We start from the raw sequence: 18722 nt of genomic DNA on the forward strand, positions 1-18722 counted from the left end.
CTGAAATTCAATCATATTACGATTATTGCGAAGTCATTAATTAATTTTGTCTCATTGCACATTACCAGATATAGTACAGCCTGCTATCTGGTTGGTGCTAAAACGTGTTGCTTGAAGTAACTGTCCTGAAAACACTCTATGAACTCATCATCCAGCCTACCTTTACCAATGTGATTTATTGAATTTATATATAGATTAAAATCACCCACGATTATCACAGTACCTTTCTCAGAAGTCTCCATTATTTCTTCCTGGATACCCCGTTCTGCAATGTGGTTTGTGTATAAACCATTTCCCACAAATGACTTCTTACCTTTACTATTTCTCTTCTCGACCCAAACTGATTTTACATCTTGATCTTCAGAACTAATGTCATCTCTCTCTATTGTATCATTGTCATCCTGAATTAACAGAGCTCCCCCTCCACCTTTTCTTAACTTCCTGTATTTCCTAAATGTCGTGTATCCTTGAATATTGAAATCCCAGTCTTTGTCATCCTGTGGCTTTCTCTCTAATGGCCATCAAATAGATAGAATCTACGATGCAAAGGAGGCCATTTGGCCCATCGGACCTGCACTGACAGGAATCCCACCCAGGTCCCATCCCCTTAACCCCACGTATTTACAGTCCTAATCCCCCTGACAATAAGGGGCAATTTAGCATGGCCAATCAACCTAACCCACATATCTTTGGACTGTGGGAGGAAACTGTGGGATGTACTGTCTGAGAGGGTGGTGGAGACAGATTCACACAGTGAGTGGTTAGGATCAGGAATGCACTGTCTGAGAGTGTGGTGGGAACAGATTCGCACAGCGAGTGGTTAGGATCTGGAATGCACTGTCTGAGAGTGTGGTGGAGACAGATTCACACAGCGAGTGATTAGGATCTGGGATGTACTGTCTGAGAGTGTGGTGGAGACAGATTCACACAGCGAGTGGTTAGGATCTGGAATGCACTGTCTGAGAGTGTGGTGGAGACAGATTCACACAGCGAGTGGTTAGGATCTGGAATGCACTGTCTGAGAGTGTGGTGGAGACAGATTCACACAGCGAGTGGTTAGGATCTGGAATGCACTGTCTGAGAGTGTGGTGGAGACAGATTCACACAGCGAGTGGTTAGGATCTGGAATGCACTGTCTGAGAGTGTGGTGGAGACAGATTCACGCAGCGAGTGGTTAGGATCTGGAATGCACTGTCTGAGAGTGTGGTGGAGACAGATTCACACAGCGAGTGGTTAGGATCTGGACCAACTTATTAAAACTGGGAAATATCAGGGGCTGTGAAGGTGGTGAGTTTTAACCTGCAACTGTTTGCCGGTGTTTGCAGAGACTCAGAAATACAACAACAACATGCATTTAGATAGTGCCTTTAATGCAGTAAAATGTCCCAAGATGCTTCACAGGAAAGTTGTCAGACAAATCTGAGCACAAAACCACACAAAGAGAGTTTGAGTTCCATGATTAAAAGCTTTGTCAATGAGGTAGATTTTCCAGAGGTTTGGGCCTTGCTAGCTGAAGCCACTCCATCGGAATGCACACTTTTATCCAGTTTATTGCATATTTGGAGAAATCCCAATGCAGCAAATGTGAACTAATCTCAACTGGAATTCTCCCAGAAAAATTCTCAGACCCCCGCACTGCCAGCCTCCCGATCGCTGGCCAACCCCTGACCCCCACACTGCCGGCCTCCTGATCGCTGGCCAACCCCTGACCCCCGCACTGCCAGCCTCTCAGTCACTGGCCAGCCCCCGACCGCCACACTGACAGCCTCTCGATCACTGGCCAGCCCCACGATCCCCGCACTGCCGACCTCTCGATCACTGGCCAGCCCCTCGGCCCCCGCACTGCCGACCTCTCGATCACTGGCCAGCCCCACGACCCCCGCACTGCCGACCTCTCGATCACTGGCCAGCCCCTCGGCCCCCGCACTGCCGACCTCTCGATCACTGGCCAGCCCCTCGGCCCCCGCACTGCCGACCTCTCGATCACTGGCCAGCCCCACGACCCCCGCACTGCCGGCCTCTCGATCACTGGCCAGCCCCTCGGCCCCCGCACTGCCGACCTCTCGATCACTGGCCAGCCCCTCGGCCCCCGCACTGCCGACCTCTCGATCACTGGCCAGCCCCTCGGCCCCCGCACTGCCGACCTCTCGATCACTGGCCAGCCCCACGATCCCCGCACTGTCGGCCTCCCGATCGCCGGCCAGCCCCTCGGCCCCCGCACTGCCGACCTCTCGATCACTGGCCAGCCCCACGATCCCCGCACTGTCGGCCTCCCGATCACTGGCCAGCCCCTCGGCCCCCGCACTGCCCGCTCTCCACCCGCCCCACGGCCCGATCCCTGCCCCCCTGACCATTCCCGAGCCCAGCCCTGACCCCCCCTCATACCACCCTGATCTCCAGCACCTCCCCTCCAATCACCACCCCCCCCACCCCGGACAGTAACCCCCACCCACAGTGCCGACCCCCCTCCCCCCCCCCCCCCCCAAGCAGGCTGACCTCTGAAAGTGGGGAGCCTGTGCAATCCCCAATGGAGTGAGCCACTCTGGTGGGGAGGGAGATGCACGCGGGCCTGGCGACTTCAGTCCTGGGCCCGCTAATTGTATTTAAATCACATGCAAAATAAGATTAAAATTATTCCCCCGCCTTCCCACTGCTTTCCGGCGTGGAGCAGATGCTGTCGGAAATCTGGCGCTGGGAAAGGCAATCACAGCGGGAACGCATGCGCGAATCCCACCCATCGCCCTCCACGAGATTCTCGGATTGGGCAATCGCAGTCTTTATCGTCTCCCCGGCTTTGGCATTATGAAGTGTAGTGGGCACTGCCCTCTGCTGGAGCTAGGCAGTAATGCGAGGAGCCAATCTTTTCCAGAATTCCTGATAATGAAATGTTTAAGTTTATTAGTGTCACAAGTAGGCTTACATTAACACCGCAATGAAGTTACTGTGAAAATCCCCCAGTCGCCACACTCCGGAGCCTGTTCGGGTACACTGAGGGAGAATTTAGCACAGCCAGCACCTAACCAGCATGTCTTTCGGACTGTGGGAGGAAACTGGAGCACCCGGAGGAAACCCACGCAGACACGGGGAGAAAGTGCAAACTCCACACAGACAGTGACCCAAGCTGGGAATCAAACCCGGCACCCTGGCACTGTGAGGCAGCAGTGTTTGGGCATAATACAGACAGGAGTCATGGTGCAGTGATAACGTCACTGGACTCATAATCCAGGGTCAAACACATTGCTGTGGCTCTGGAGTCATGTGTAGACCAGACCAGGTAAGCACGGCAGATTTCCTTCTCTAAAGGACATTTGTGAATCAGATGGGTTTTTACGACAATCAACAATGGTTTCATGGTTTAATTCCAGGTTTTTATTGAATTGAAACTTTACCATGTGCCAGGCTGGAATTGGAACCTGGGTCTCCAGAGCACATGAAGTCAGAGCAGGAGGAGGCCGTACAGACAACTTGAGTCTGCTTCACCATTCAATGTGATCATGGCTGATCAGATCTGATCCTCGCATCAACTCCACTCTCCTGCCTGTTCCCCATCACCCTCGATTCCCCTATGGCTCAAAGATCTGCCTATCTAGCCTTGAATATATTCAGCGATCTGTTTTAGCACCTTCTTCAGTGCCTCCCTATGCTTGTTTTGTAAGAGGGTGACCAGAACTATGCACGTCACTCCAAGCATGGTCCAATCAAGGATCAAGGCACATTGTGAAAAGATTTAACGGAGGGAGGTGTAAGAACCTTGGTATCCAATTCCTATCAACTCATGATCTCCTGATCCGCCAGGTTCCATGCCCTTTGACAATGTTGGCAACCATGGACTTCCATTGTGTTGGTCCATGATGTTGCTTGGCAAAGCACTGCAGTGGTTTGCTGTGCTTTCTGGAGTGTGGCTGTCTTTACCACCATTGTAAGAAGTTTAACAACACCAGGTTAAAGTCCAACAGGTTTATTTGGTAGCAAAAGCCACACAAGCTTTCGGAGCCTTAAGCCCCTTCTTCAGGTGAGTGGGAATTCTGTTCACAAACAGGGCATATAAAGACACAGACTCAATTTACATGAATAATGGTTGGAATGCAAATACTTACAACTAATCAAGTCTTTAAGATACAAACAATGTGAGTGGAGAGAGCATCAAGACAGGCTAAAGAGATGTGTATTGTCTCCAGACAGGACAGCCAGTGAGACTCTGCAGGTCCAGGCAAGCTGTGGGGATTACAGATAGTGTGACATGAACCCAATATCCCGGTTGAGGCCGTCCTCATGTGTGCGGAACTTGGCTATCAGTTTCTGCTCAGCGACTCTGCGCCGTCGTGTGTCGTGAAGGCCGCCTTGGAGAACGCTTACCCGAATATCAGAGGCCGAATGCCCGTGACCGCTGAAGTGCTCCCCAACAGGAAGAGAACAGTGTTGCCTGGTGATTGTCGAGCGGTGTTTACCACCATCTTTACCACCATTACCAGGCTTATTGGAAGGATTTACAGGCTGATACAGTAACGTAACGGCATTCGCCACTCTCTGGTTGGTGTTTTCACTTACCTGCGCTCTGTACTTTCTACACAGCATTGCCAATCCCCGGTTCCTTCTCCCTCTCTTCTTTCTGTTGTAAACGGGTACTGCACCACAGAGTAGAGTAACTGCACAAAGCAAAGCCGCCCTCGCATGGGTGGACTCTATCTCGTTCAGTCCCATTAAAAGCATGGCCCCCCTTCACTATTCGAGAGATTTCACGGGAAGGTAACCCCCACGAAAGGTGAGATTTTACTTCAATGAACCTGCTTAGAACAGAGAACATTACAGCGCAGTACAGGCCCTTCGGCCCTCGATGTTGCGCCGACCTGTAAAACCAATCTAAAGTTTGGTTGCATCATGAATGCAGCGTCCCTGGTCATCAATTCCTGAAGCGGGACTTGAACGCAGGGCTTTCAACCCCCTCCAAGGCAGTGGCACTACCACCGCTCCGCTGCCCACTCGCATCTTGCTGATGTTACTTTTCAATTCTGGGCAATAAACCCAATTCACCCGAATAAACAGAGTCTTCAACGACAAGGTGACAACATTTCTAAGATTGTATGGAAGTTCCGGATTTCTTTTCCCTCGGGATGGGAAAGTTTGTGGCTGGAGGATTTGCCCAGTGTCTTTTCTTTCAACTGATTTGAGAGCTCCAAATACGTTAAACCTTATTTATTTAAAAAGATGAATAGTTCATTTTTGAGGTTGGGTTTTAATGAAAGAGAGTATTAATCCTCATCCGAATGGGTCCAGCCAAGTTACACACAGAAACCTCTGCTCTTTCCAATAGCTTTTAGTGAATGTGTTGAGTTCCAACCAAGAGACAAACTTTCTTGAGCTTTGAGACGAGGTAGGCTCCACTTCTTTCAAGCATTCACTCAGGCGCTGGAATCAGGAGGATCGAGGGTTGCCAACCCTCCAGGACTGGTGAATGAATGGTAGAATGAACCAAAAGGGCCGAATGGCACAAGCCTGTTCCTATCCTTCAGGCGAATCAGTTATTCACATGTATTTCTTTGAATTTTGTACAGTGTACTCACGGCACACAATGCGGTCTGCTCTACACTGGGGAGGCCAAAGGCAGATTGGGTGGCCGCTTTGTGGAACCCCTCCATTCTGTCTGCAAGCATGACCCAGCATTTCCAATGGCCCGCCATTTTAATTCTCCACCTTGTATCACGGCTTGGTATGGGCTCCTGCTCTGCCCAACACCGCAACAAACTACAAAAGGTCGTGAATGTAGCTAAAACTATCACGCAAATCAGCCTCCCATCCATTGACTCTGTCTACACTTCCCGCTGCCTCGGAAAAGCAGCCAGCATAATTAAGGACCCCACGCACCCCAGACATTCTCTCTTCCACCTTCTTCCGTCAGGAAAAAAATACAAAAGTCTGAGGCCACGTACCGACCGACTCAAGAACAGCTTCTTCCCTGCTGCTGCCATCAGACATTTGAATAGACCTACCTCGCACCAAGTTGATCTTTCTCTACACCCTAGCTATGACTGTAACATTACATTCTGCACTCTCTCCTTTCCCCTTCTCTATGAACGGTATGTTTTGTCTATATAGCATGCAAGAAACAATACTTTTCACTATATGTTAATACATGTGACAATAATAAATCAAATCAAGTCAATTTTAAAAAAAATCCTCTCTCACTGACATCTCTGTCCTGGACCTATGCCAGTGTTCCAGGTGTTACAACCAGCTGCAGGTGAGGTTCCCCAAAAGTTGTTATCTGGGTGAGAGTCCTCGATTCGTCACAGTCCAGCTGGGATTCCCTCAATTTATTACCAACCTGGGTGAGGAGGGGGTGACTGGCTCTGTGTCTTTCTACAGCCCAAACTCTGCTGGTAGCAACAAGGTTTAATCTAACATGGCTCCCTTTCCATGGATATCTTTTCCAGACCCAATGGTTATGTTTAAAAAGGCACCAATACAGGGGAGGCAGTGGGATTGTCACTGGACTAGTAATCCAGAGACCCAGGGTAATACTCTGGGGACCCAGGTTCAAATCCCACCACGGCAGATGGTGAAATTTGAATTCAATAAAAATCTGGAATTAAATGATGATCATGAAAGTATTGCCGATTGTCGTAAAAACTCATCTGGTTTACTGATGGCCTTCAGGGAAGGGAATCTGCTGTCCTTTCCCGGTCTGGCCTACATGTGACTCCTGAGCCACAGCAATGTGGTTGACTCTTAAATATCCTCGAAATGGCCGAGCAGACCACTCAGTTCAAGGGGCAATAAAGGTCAGGCAAAAAGAACTGGCCCAGCCTGCGACACCCTCATCCCATGAATAAAAATCTGTTACCAGGATTTCTTGAGTTAAGGTAGAATAAACTTATTAACGACTAAAAAGGTAAGGAGAAATACATCCACATTCATTCAGGGAGGTTATGCTGGAACTATGTAAAACACTGGTTAGGCCACAACTAGAGTATTGTGTGCAGTTCTGGAATCCACATTATAGGAGGGATGTGATAGCACTGGAAAGGTGCAGAGGAAATTCACCAGGATGTTGCCTGGGTTGGAGAGTTTTAGTTATGAAGAGAGATTGGATAGATTGGGGTTGTTTTCCTTGGAGCAGAGGAGACTGAGGGGGAACATAATAGAGATGTATAAAATTATGAGGGGCATAGATAGACAGGAAGAAACTTTTCCCGTTGGTGGAGGGATCAATGCCTAGGGGGCATAGATTTAAGGTAAGGGGCAGGAGGTTTAGAGGGGATGTGAGGAAAAACCTTTTCATCCAGAAGGTGGTGGGATTTGGAACTCACTGCATGAAAGGGTGATGGAGGCAGAGACCCTCATAATATTTCAGAAGTGTTTAGATGTGCACTTGCAATGCTAAGGTATATAAAGCTGCGGGCCAAGTGTTGAAAAATGGGATTAGAATAGTTAAGTGGTTTGTCGTTGCAGATGTGATGAACCGAAGGGCCTTTTCCTGTAAAACTCTATGATTCTATGACTCATATGAATTCAAAGTAAAATTGAGTCCAATAGTAAGTAAACATATAAAGAAGTTAGACGGAATAGTCCTTGAGTTGCGAGGAGTAGATGATGAGCATTGTGGTGAATAGTTGATGCTTTGGTTTTCTGTGGTTTGGTCGAGAGTTTTCACTTCTTTTTGCAGCTGTGATCCTTCAGTTGGCTAATGGACTTTTCACATTCAGAGAGAGTTTTAGATGTTCCTGCAAAAGCTGGTTATTTTTGAAGGGGGCCTAGTTGTTTTTTTTATTCGTTCATGGGACATGGGCGTCGCTGGCTGGCCAGCATTTATTGCCCATTCCTAGTTGCCCGAGGGCAGTTGAGAGTCAACCACATTGCTGTGGCTCTGGAGTCACATGTAGGCCAGACCAGGTAAGGATGGCAGATTTCCTTCTCTAAAAAGGATATTAGTGAACCAGATGGGTTTTTACAATAATTAACAGTCGTTGTTACACACACACAGACACACACACACACACACACTCACACACACGCGATTATTTTAGAATTACCTTTTCTGGCTCAATGGCATATTCCTCACAGCAACAGGAACCCGGGTTCAATTCCGGCCTTGGGTGCCTGTCTGTGGGGAGTTTGCACATTCTCCCTGGGTCTGTGTGGGTTTCCTCCAGGTGCGCCCAAAGGTAAGAGAGTCTAAAACTAGAGGGCATAGGTTTAGGGTGAGAGGGGAGAGATACAAAAGTGTCCAGAGGGGCAATTTCTTCCACAGAGGGTGGTGAGTGTCTGGAACGAGCTGCCAGAGGTAGTAGTAGAGGCGGGTACAATTTTGTCTTTTAAAAAGCATTTAGACAGTTACATGAGTAAAACGGGTATAGAGGGATACGGGCCAAACGCGGGCAATTGGGACTAGCTTAGTGGGTAAAAAAAAGGGTTGTATGGACAAGTTGGGCCGAAGGGCCTGTAAACCTCTGTGACCCTATGCTCCAGTTTCCTCCCACACTTTAAAGATGTGCATGTTAGGTTGATTGGCTAAATTGTCCCTTAGTGTCCAAAGATGTGTGGGTTAGGTGGATTAATCATGGTAAATGTTATGGGGATAAGTGGGGGCTGGGCCTGGGTGTGTTGCTCTTTCAGAGAGTCAGTGCAGACTTGATGGGCTGAATGGCCTCCTTCTGCACTGTAGGGATTCTAATCTCTGGAACTACAGAGCGGAGTTCCATTGTCCCTCAGAGAAACCTCCTGCAGCCACTCCTGTCAGTGGTTGATGTACATTCTCAGCCATCTCCGGGGCTGTGTGTCCATTTTCTAAAAGGTTCAATTCAAGCTTGAGGAACAGCAAGTCATCTTTCAATGAGACACTTCCCGACTCAACACTGAGTTCAACAATTTCAGACCATAATCTCTGCCCACATTTTGTTCCCTTGGCTTTACAGATTTTGACCTGAATCTTATGTTTTTTCTGTTTTTGTTTTCAGGGGCTGCTGTTCATCACTCTGCCATTCACACCTCCTCTAGACTCATCTTTTCTTTAATGTTCCAATTGCCAATCTTGTTACCTAGTGGAATGTCTTTCCTGGTGTCAACCGCAAATGACCAAATCATAGAATCATAGAATCCTACAGTACAGAAGGAGATCATTTGGCCCATCGAGTCTGAACCGACCACAATCTCACCCAGGCCCAATTCCCGTAACCCCACGTATTTACCCCACTAATCCCCCCGACACAAGGGTCAATTTAGCGTAGCCAATCAACCTAACCCGCACGTCTTTGGACTGTGGGAGGAAACCGGAGCACCCGGAGGAAACCCACGCAAACACGGGGAGAATCTGCAAACTCCACACAGACAGTGACCTGAGGCCGGAATTGAACCTGGGACCCAGGCACTGTGAGGCAGCAGTACTAACCACTGTACCCTCGTGCTATGCCAACTTGCTGTTGTGGGATATGGACTCATTATCATAGGTGTTGGATCACCCCTGCTCCTCCTTGCTCCACACAAGTAGCCTAATGTTTAACAACACACACTTTTTGTGGCCTCTCTCAATGGTCCTTTAAAGGACTCTCATCCCAGGGTTAGGCCGCATGAAGATGAATAAAGTTCAGTTTATTTAAGTAGGCTTACATTCACACTGCAATGAAGTTACTGTGAAAATCCCCTCGTCGCCATAGTCTGCACCTGCTCGGGTACACTGAGGGAGAATCTATCATGACCAATTCACCTAACCTGCACATCTTTGGGCTGTGGGGGGAAACTGGAACACCCGGAGGAAACCCACGCAGATCTGGGGAGAATGTGCAACCTCCACACAGACAGTGACCCAAGCCAGGAATCGAACCCGGGTCCCTGGCCCTGTGAGGCAGCAGTGCTAACCACTGTGCCACCGTGCCACCCATGATCTAGCACTCCTGAATTCAGCAGACCTCACATTTGCTCACAGTAAATCAGTTTCCGGGAGTAGGTCCTAAACCATGCCGCTTATTAAGTCAAAGGGCCTAATTCCTGTTTGAAGTGTCCCCAGGGATTCCTCAACAGAGCTTTCTTTTATTTGTTCATGGGACATGAGTGTCACTGGAGGCCTGCACTTATTGCCCAACCTTAGATGCCCTTGTCCAGAGGGCAGTTGAGAGTCATCCACATTGCTGTGACTCTGGGGTCACACATAGGCCAGACTGGGTAAGGACGGCAGATTTCCTTCCCTAAAGGACATTCGTGAACCAGATGGGTTTTTCTGACAATTGACAATGGTTTCATGGTCATCAGTAGATTCTTAATTCCAGATATTTTTTATTGAATTCAATTCTACCATCTGCTGTGGCAGGATTCGAACCCAGGTCCCCAGAACAACATGGGCCGGTATTTTATGACCTCACTTGGGTGAGGCTCGTAAAACCCTGCCCAAGGCCAATGGAAAATTCCGTTCTGCGGGCCTCGCCCAATTCCGGGGCGAACATGGCGGTAAAATTCCGGCGATGGTGTCGGATGTGTTTCTGGCACTGCTGACACGAGAGACTAAAACCTCTGAATTGGACTTCTTTGCACCTCTTTCCTGCCTGGATAACCTTGGTGTAATTTCACCTCCATAATCTTTGGTAACCTGCTGATGTAATCACTTCAATGCCATTGGATCTCTGGGTATTAATAAAACTCTGCAAGTCCACAGAAGGCAACGCTATTGTTTTATCCGAATGTAGAAGACGCTCCCTTCACCTCATGCCAGGAGAATCAGTTCCTGCTCGAGTCGTTTGCCAAACCACAAAGAAAAGCAAAACTTTGTGAAACTTTGGAACCTGGACGTTGCCGAGGAGGAAGCGTTTCACAAGCCAGCGGATGAAATCGAGACAGATATTGCTGTGGAAAGGTCCCTTTGATGGCCCAGCTTCATCGAAGAGGACCTGCAACAAGAAGCTTCACTGTTCTCCAGCCTTGGAACATTTCAGCTTGAAAAGTGAGGGGGAATGCCGGAGGCAGAGCTGCCAACTCTGCCTGGACATTCCTGGAAGTTTCATCATCCAATTGCAGGATTCTTGACAGCCAGTCAAACAGCCAAAGTTTTTTTTATAGCTGGGAAACAAAAGCGTTTGAAGAAAATGCGCATTGAAACTTTGTTGCAGAGAGTTCTCTGCCATCACCTGAATACGACATGGATTGTGCAGTGAGTTGACTTGACTAGGGCGTGAGAACATAGGAACTAGGGGCAGAAGCAGGCCATTCAGCCCCTCGAGCCTGCTCTGCCATTTATTACAATCATGGCTGATCTCATCTTAGCCTCATTTCTACCTTCCTGCCTGTCCTCCATAACCCTTCATCCCGTTCCTAATTAAAAACTGACCTATCTCCTCCTTCAAGTTGTTAATGTTCTGGCATCCACTGCACTCTGGGATAGATAATTCTACAGATTCACAACCCTTTGTGTGAAGTAATTCCTCCTCATTTCTGTTTTAAATCTGCCACCCCTTTGCCTAAAACTATGGCTCTCATTCTAGAATGTTCAACAAGGGGAAACATCCGCTCTACATGTAGCCTGTCAATCTCCTTTAGCATCTTATATACCTCAATTAGACCTCTCATTCTTCTAAACTCCAGTGAGTATCGGCCTAAGCTGCTCAACCTCTCTTCATACAACATGTCCTTCAGCCCTGGAATCAATCAAATTTATGTTTGCAAAAATGACTTGGAATTATTAGGAATTTTCTGCTCCATAATGGAAAAAAACTATTTTTATATAAAATACATTGGGGAAAGTATTACCAAAAAAATGACAAGTGTTGGATCTGCTGTGAGAAACGGAATGTTTCACACCGCTGGCTTCAGCATGTTTTTGGGCTGAATCTTATGTTTCAATTTCAATTCCCACAACTTTCACACTGCTCCAGTGCCATGTTCCGTCTGATTCACCTACCGCGTAACGAATTGAGCGCTGCCGGCACTGGGAAGCTCCATGTAAACAGTTCCCCAGCACTTGTTCCACAATGACTACAGGGGATTGGGGCCAAAGTAATCTCAGGCAAAAGGGCATGGAAGTCAGCCAGCTGCCCCAATCTCAGCTGTGGATCCTGGGGAGACACCTAGATGTGATGGGAGGGTGTGGAAGATTAAAAAACCTTAGGCACTTAGTGGGCACGGTTGAATACAGGCACTAGTATTTCACGCCACTCCACCGGCAAGGGGCTGGGAAGATCAGAACATCAACTAATAATTACCATCAAAGAATCAACGTTCTATTGCCCAATTCTAAAGGATGTCCTTTCTTGAATTTTTTGGTATTTTTGTTCTCGGTTCCTCCTCTCCTGGGAGATATCCACAACTGTTTTTTATTTAGCGTGTTGTTTTTGGATGCACACAATACAGTCCGCCATGTTGTCAACACAGTCGAAGATGTTTTTGCCATTTTTGTGTTGCAGAGTGAAGTCTCCGAGCATCTCTAAGGCTTCGCGAAGTCAGCCTGGGAACCAGGCCGGCGAACGGGTTTAACTTTCTCACAAGTTTCACCACGTGCTCTGCAGGTTGTTTTACAGAGAAGCCTTGATGTGAAATGATGGCTTCCCCAGCCAGAGGCTGAACCCACTCTGCTCTGATTGGTCGGTACGGTGACATGACCCCTGGTGGAAGAGGCCCACTGGCTTGCGCCAACGGACGCACCTCTTTTGCAAAGGATTTCAACACTACTTTTCTTGCCAGGAAAGGTTTGGCTAAGCGGAATTCAGAATTGCAGAATTCTGGCTAATCACAGACATTGTTCTGTGGCTTTTGCTATTCTGCAGGCAGGGCTGGTCGGTAACTTCAACACGAGCAGAATTCTGTCGCAACCGAGTTTGACTTATCACAATTTCACTGCATACAACAGCAAGGATCAGAGCTGAGCCCAATTCTACACTTGTCCAAGATTCATACATAGGCATCTGCACACAGAGATATTCACACAGAAGGCCCATTCACACTTATACACACTCACACATGCAGATACATGCACATGCATGCATGCACACACACTCATGTGCCCACACGCACGCATACACACACATACATGCACACTACACACACATGCACCCATACAGACACACACACACCCACCCACACATACACCACACACACACCCATATGCAAATGCATACTTACATATGCACTTGCATGCACACATACACACACTCATGCGCATGCATGCACACACATACACACACATATACACGCACACACACTACGCGCACACCATACACTGTCTGACTTTGGTGCTTTGCACTGAGAATCTCTCTGAAACTGATGCTTCATGTGGGGGAAATAACGCAAACAGCTTCAAATGATCAATGAGAAATACTCCAGCGAGAACCTGAGCAGGTAACCAATGAGATGGTCAATGGGATAAAACATCCTGTTTAGTATATTGCACATGTTTTTATTGAATGAAATGGATTGTCTATTAATCAAAAAAGTTATAGTAAGCTCCATCATCGATTTGTGATTTTCTTTTATTTTTGTCACAGGATCCCATAGTCCATCTTACGCTGCACCTGGGCAATTCTAACCCTTGCTGTTTGTGTAAAATGGCTGAAATCCAATTAACTGCCAATCTGAAGATGTCAACGGCGATCAGAATCTAGGGTGCGTAATGGGTGGGCAGTTTGATTTTTAGGCCATTTTACACATTATCCAATGTTAGAATAACCCTTTTCTCCCAACCTGCCCCCATGTATCCAACATATCAACCGCACTCACTCAATATAAAATGGCGGCCTCCTATAGATCGACAAACAACGATAAAAGGAAAAATGCACAGTAGGCCTGTCAGCTATCCTGAAGGAATGGCCAGTGTTTCAGACACAGACCCTTAATCTGTTTACAGATTCCTTCTCTTTACCCAAGGAAGGATATACTTGCCTCCGAGGACATGCTCCAAAGGTTCAATGGACTCATTCCTGGTGAGGAGATTGTCTTATGATGAGAGTAAACTCGGCCTATAGTGCCTAGATTTTTGAAGAATGAAAGGGGGTCTCCATAAAATTCTTAAGGGGCTTGACAGGGTAGATGCTGAGAGGATGCTGGGATGCTGCCCCTGGCTGGTGAGTTTAGAACTGGGGTGGGGGGGGGTCGGTTGGGTGAGGCGGTCACAGTTTCCGAATACCTGGTCGGCCATTTTGCACTGAGATGTGGAAATACTTCTTCACTCTGATGGTTGTGAATAGAATCTTGGACACCAAGGGATGTGGGAATAGTGCACGAATGGAAGAGAGTTAGGATTAGCCATGATTTTGTTGAATATCAGAGCAGGTTTAAATGTACATCTCCTGTTCCTATTTCCTATACCCTTATCACATTGAACTTTTGCTACATTTAAAGCACTATTTAAATGCAGGTTGCTGATGTTGAATTAACCTTCAATAGGGAGCTGAACCGGTTCCTGCCTGGGGCAAAGATTGCATCGTGTAGGCATTAGAATAGAAGAGAATCTCTACAGTGCAGAATGAGGCCCTTCAGCCCATTGAGAATGCACTGACAACAATCCAACCTAGGCCCTAACCCCATGTATTTACCCTGCTAATCCCCCTGACACTAAGGGGCAATTTAGCATGGCCAATCCACCTAACCCGCACATCTTTGGAGTGTGGGAGGAAACTGGAGCACCCGGAGGAAACCCACGCAGACACGGGGAGAACATGCGAACTCCACACAATCAGTCACCCAAGCTGGGAATCGAACCCGGGTCCCTGGTGCTGTGAGATAGCAGTGCTAACCACTGTGCCACTGGATGGGGAACTCCATCAATAATGGGGAAGAATTAGAACACTGAATCAAACAATATGGGCAGTGGCCATTCGGCCCATTGTGTCTGTGTCAACTCTCCACTTTTGTCCTGCAAATTTATCCTGTTTAAGTATATGGATACTGCTGGATCTATGTCATCTCACTGACTGGTTTTTCATTGCCTCAGGTGGGTTGGAAAGGGATTTTCACAGCATTGCTTCCCCTTGCAGGCCTGGGGGGGGGGGTTTCTCTCTGTTCACTTTTGTCTCTTGCAGGAGATGACATGGCTGCGAGGGTGGTGGGGAGGGATGGGTGGTGGTGGGGGTGGGGGGGGGTGCATGTGTGTGAATTGTCTGGACTTGATGCACCAGCATTGTGATTTGGGGTGGAGTTAATAGACCATCCAGTCTTTATCTGCCTCTCATTTCGATTTATTTGCAATCAGTTGTTTCCTCTGGGAAACTGATGGGGTCTGTTGTGCACTTTTGGTTTTTATTTCACTTTAGCAGTGCTCTCTTTAACACGAGCTAGTGGCCACCCACCGACCTTTGTGTTGCTTTCCATCAATGGTTCACTGTCGCTCGCACTGACTCAACATACTTCCATCATTCCTTCTGAATAATGTGCAGTTTTACACGGCTATGTTTTTACACAAAATATTGGGAGTGCTTCTTGCATGTACGAATGTAATACAAAAAGTGGAAAGATATACATCTTGTAAAATGATCTTGTAAAACTGGTCCTTTACTGTTCAAAGCAGTGGAAAAACGCATCCTAAATGAATATTTTCTTTTTATAAAAAAACACCCAGAAAATGAGGCAATAATACAAAAAGCTAAAATAACTTTAGCGATGGAGGAACACCTCTGGCAGTGTGCTGATGGTGGTGATTTCTCTGCTCACATTTTATTTCACTGATTTTGGCAACCTGTTTTCCAAATCTTCCAGCTTCCCCGTCATCTGGGCCAGTGTTCAAGGTCAAGGAAGATTCGAGATTCTGGCTTGGGGAGGAATTCTGCCGTGCAACTGTGGCCAAACTGGAAATACATCGAATGTACAGCACAGAATCAGGCCATTCGGCCCGCCTGTTCCACGCTGCTACTAATGCTTAATGCAAGCCTCCTCCTTCCTACATCTACCCCTGTCAACATTCCTCTCTGCTCTTTTCTCCCTAACATGTGTTTCTAGCCTCCCCTGAAATGCAGGGATGGCAGCGATTCAAGAGGCAGCTCACTACCACCTTCTCGAGGGCAATTAGGAATGGACAATAAATGCTGGTCTAGCCAGCAAAGTCCACATCCCTTGAATGAATAACAAAATATAGAGCAATTCGCATCAACCACTCTGTGTTTTTTAGTTTATTTATTAATGTCACAAGTAGGCTTACATTAACACTGCAATGAAGTTACTGTGAAAATCCCCTAGTCGCCACACTCTGGCGCCTATTCGGGTAACACTGAGGGAGGATTTAGCATGGCCAATGCACCTAACCAGCACGTCTTTCAGACTGTGGGAGGAAGCTGGAGCACCCGGAGGAAACCCACGCAGACACGGGGAGAACGTGCAGACTCCACACAGACAGTGACCCGAGGCCAGGAATCGAACCCAGGTCCCTAATGCTGTGAGGCAGCAGTGCTCACCACTGTGCCACCGTGCTGACCACTGTGCCACCGTGCTGACCACTGTGCCACCATGCCACCCACTGTGCCACCGTGCTGCCCACTGTGCCACCGTGCCGCCCACTGTGCCACCGTGCCGCCCACTGTGCCACCCACTGTGCCGCCCACTGTGCCACCATGCCACCCACTGTGCCACCGTGCCACCCACTGTGCCGCCCACTGTGCCACCATGCCACCCACTGTGCCACCATGCCACCCACTGTGCCACCGCGCTGCCCACTGTGCCACCATGCTGCCCACTGTGCCACCGTGCCGCCCACTGTGCCACCGTGCTGCCCACTGTGCCACCCACTGTGCCACTGTGCCGCCCACTGTGCCACCATGCCACCCACTGTGCCACCGTGCCACCCACTGTGCCACCGTGCCACCCACTGTGCCGCCCACTGTGCCACCGTGCCGCCCACTGTGCCACCGTGCCGCCCACTGTGCCACCGTGCCGCCCTTATTGCAAGAGCCCTGGCCCATCCAGTCCTTCTTGAAATTTGCCTCCTCTCAATTCTTGTAATCATTCTGATGATGAATCAGTTTTCACTTCATTTCTTGCACCTCTGAATCCTTTCTGGACATAAAATTCCCCAATGGGTTGTTGGCACTGTGTTAGGCTAACCTTTCTGAAGGAAGTTTGCATTTGACAAGAGATCTTTACCTCAAACGTTGAGTCTCTCATCTCTTTGTTACTGAATGCTTGCCGACTTACTACTTAACTTTGTTTTAATTTCAGGGACTTACCAGATGCTGTTCATTTTCTTCAAACTTCACGTGCAGCTAGGTGTGAAAGCTGATTTTCTTTTTATTATTCATTCATGGGACATGGAAGTCACTGGAAAGCCAGCATTCATTGCCCATGAGAAGGTAGTGTTCTTGTCAACTGACTGGTTTGCCACGTTATGTCGGAGAGGCCACTCTGCTACCTCACCCTGTATTAAACTGTGACCAGGCAGCCTACAATTCCAGCTTCTGATCATTGTTTGCTAATTGATTAACCTCCAAACTGCAACCTTGTTAGACCTTTACATGGTATTGATATTGTCACGGTACCTTGGAACTTTAGTTCAGATTTGAGTTTTTCTTCCCTGTATTTTCACTGCATTGAAATCAAGACTCCTCACTCCATCTCGTACCCTAATTCCTGCATACCTGGGGAGCTCCAAACCTCTACTGTTAGATGTGACTCTGTGACTGGGCAGCACTTACTGAACAATACTGAGTGTGTGAATAGCTACACTAACAACCAATTTAAGATAATCAATCAAGTTTGTAACGTGGTTCATTTATGCTTGTTGGAAGCACCATACATTCAAACACAGGATCCCATTCTCCGCAAACAAAAGGAATATGTCCAAGTTTTCACCTTCTTTGAATTATCCAGGAGCTTCAGGAGCCTATAGCTCTCTGTTACTTTCTTCATGGCAACACTTGACCAATCAGAATTGACTTGCCAACCAATCAGCACCCTTTTCTCTTGTAGTATAACCTGTTGTGATCATTTGAAATTTGGCATTCTTGTATTTGTCCTGAAAAGTGAAAGATGAAAAGCTTCAACAACAGCCTCTCTTTTCTGCAAGATTCAACTCCTGTCTATGGAACCCATTGCTGCTTTCACACCTCCAGGCATTTAGAACATCTATGTGCCAATATCTAATCAACTCGTTTTGAATTAGTCAATTTCTTCTCCTGCAGCTTGGTTGCATCCTGCCCTACAGGAATTGCAATTCTAGAACATTAAACAGCACATGTTCCACCTGAGTGCAAGTGATCTGTATCGCTGCTAAACATCTTAACTTTACAGCCTTGCTGATTGCCCAGGTATCTTACAGCCCAGACGTGGCTGCAATAGCAGGAATCAAACAACAACACCTTCTGCACTCACTCCACGGATAAAGGATATGTTTTTGGGAGAATCCTTCTAACAGCGAGAGTGTGTCCTGTTGGAATGCTACAAGAGTTTCACAGGCGCATGGATCTTTAACCGTTTCCTGCCCAGTCACTTCCTCTGAAAGAAACAAACAGTTGCATTTATATAGCACCTTTCGCAACATCAGGTGGGCCCAGAGCGCATCGCCGCCAATGAAGTTCGTTTTGGAGTGATGACATTGGCAATGTGGTTGTGAATTTGTGCACAGCAAGATCCCACAGTATATTCCTGGCTGGATGATCTATTTTTCTGTTGCTGTCACAATGCTGGGAATTTCTCCAATGGGATCTTTTATATCCAGCACAGCGGGCAGCTGGTGACTCACTTTAACATTCCCTTCAGAAGGTGTTAACAGAAGCGAGTGAAGACGGGGAGAGTTGTAAGTCTGTTGTTCCTGTATTGAGATCGAA

The 18722-nt window shown here is 47.6% G+C and overlaps 1 protein-coding gene across 1 annotated transcript in view; it reads right to left on the bottom strand.

The window, feature by feature from the left end:
- Positions 1 to 15624: 15624 nt before the first annotated feature.
- Positions 15625 to 18722, bottom strand: part of matn4 (matrilin 4) — a 29535-nt gene continuing 26437 nt past the window's right edge. Inside the window, exons 11-12 of the mRNA XM_078236176.1 lie at positions 18286 to 18390; positions 15625 to 15686 (exon numbers count right to left, since the gene is read on the bottom strand). Coding sequence (XP_078092302.1) covers positions 15625 to 15686; positions 18286 to 18390 — 167 coding nt within the window. The remainder of the gene's footprint in view (positions 15687 to 18285; positions 18391 to 18722) is intronic.

The sequence above is a fragment of the Mustelus asterias genome, chromosome 20, assembly GCF_964213995.1.
Source record: "Mustelus asterias chromosome 20, sMusAst1.hap1.1, whole genome shotgun sequence".
Taxonomy (NCBI): Eukaryota; Metazoa; Chordata; class Chondrichthyes; order Carcharhiniformes; family Triakidae; genus Mustelus; species Mustelus asterias.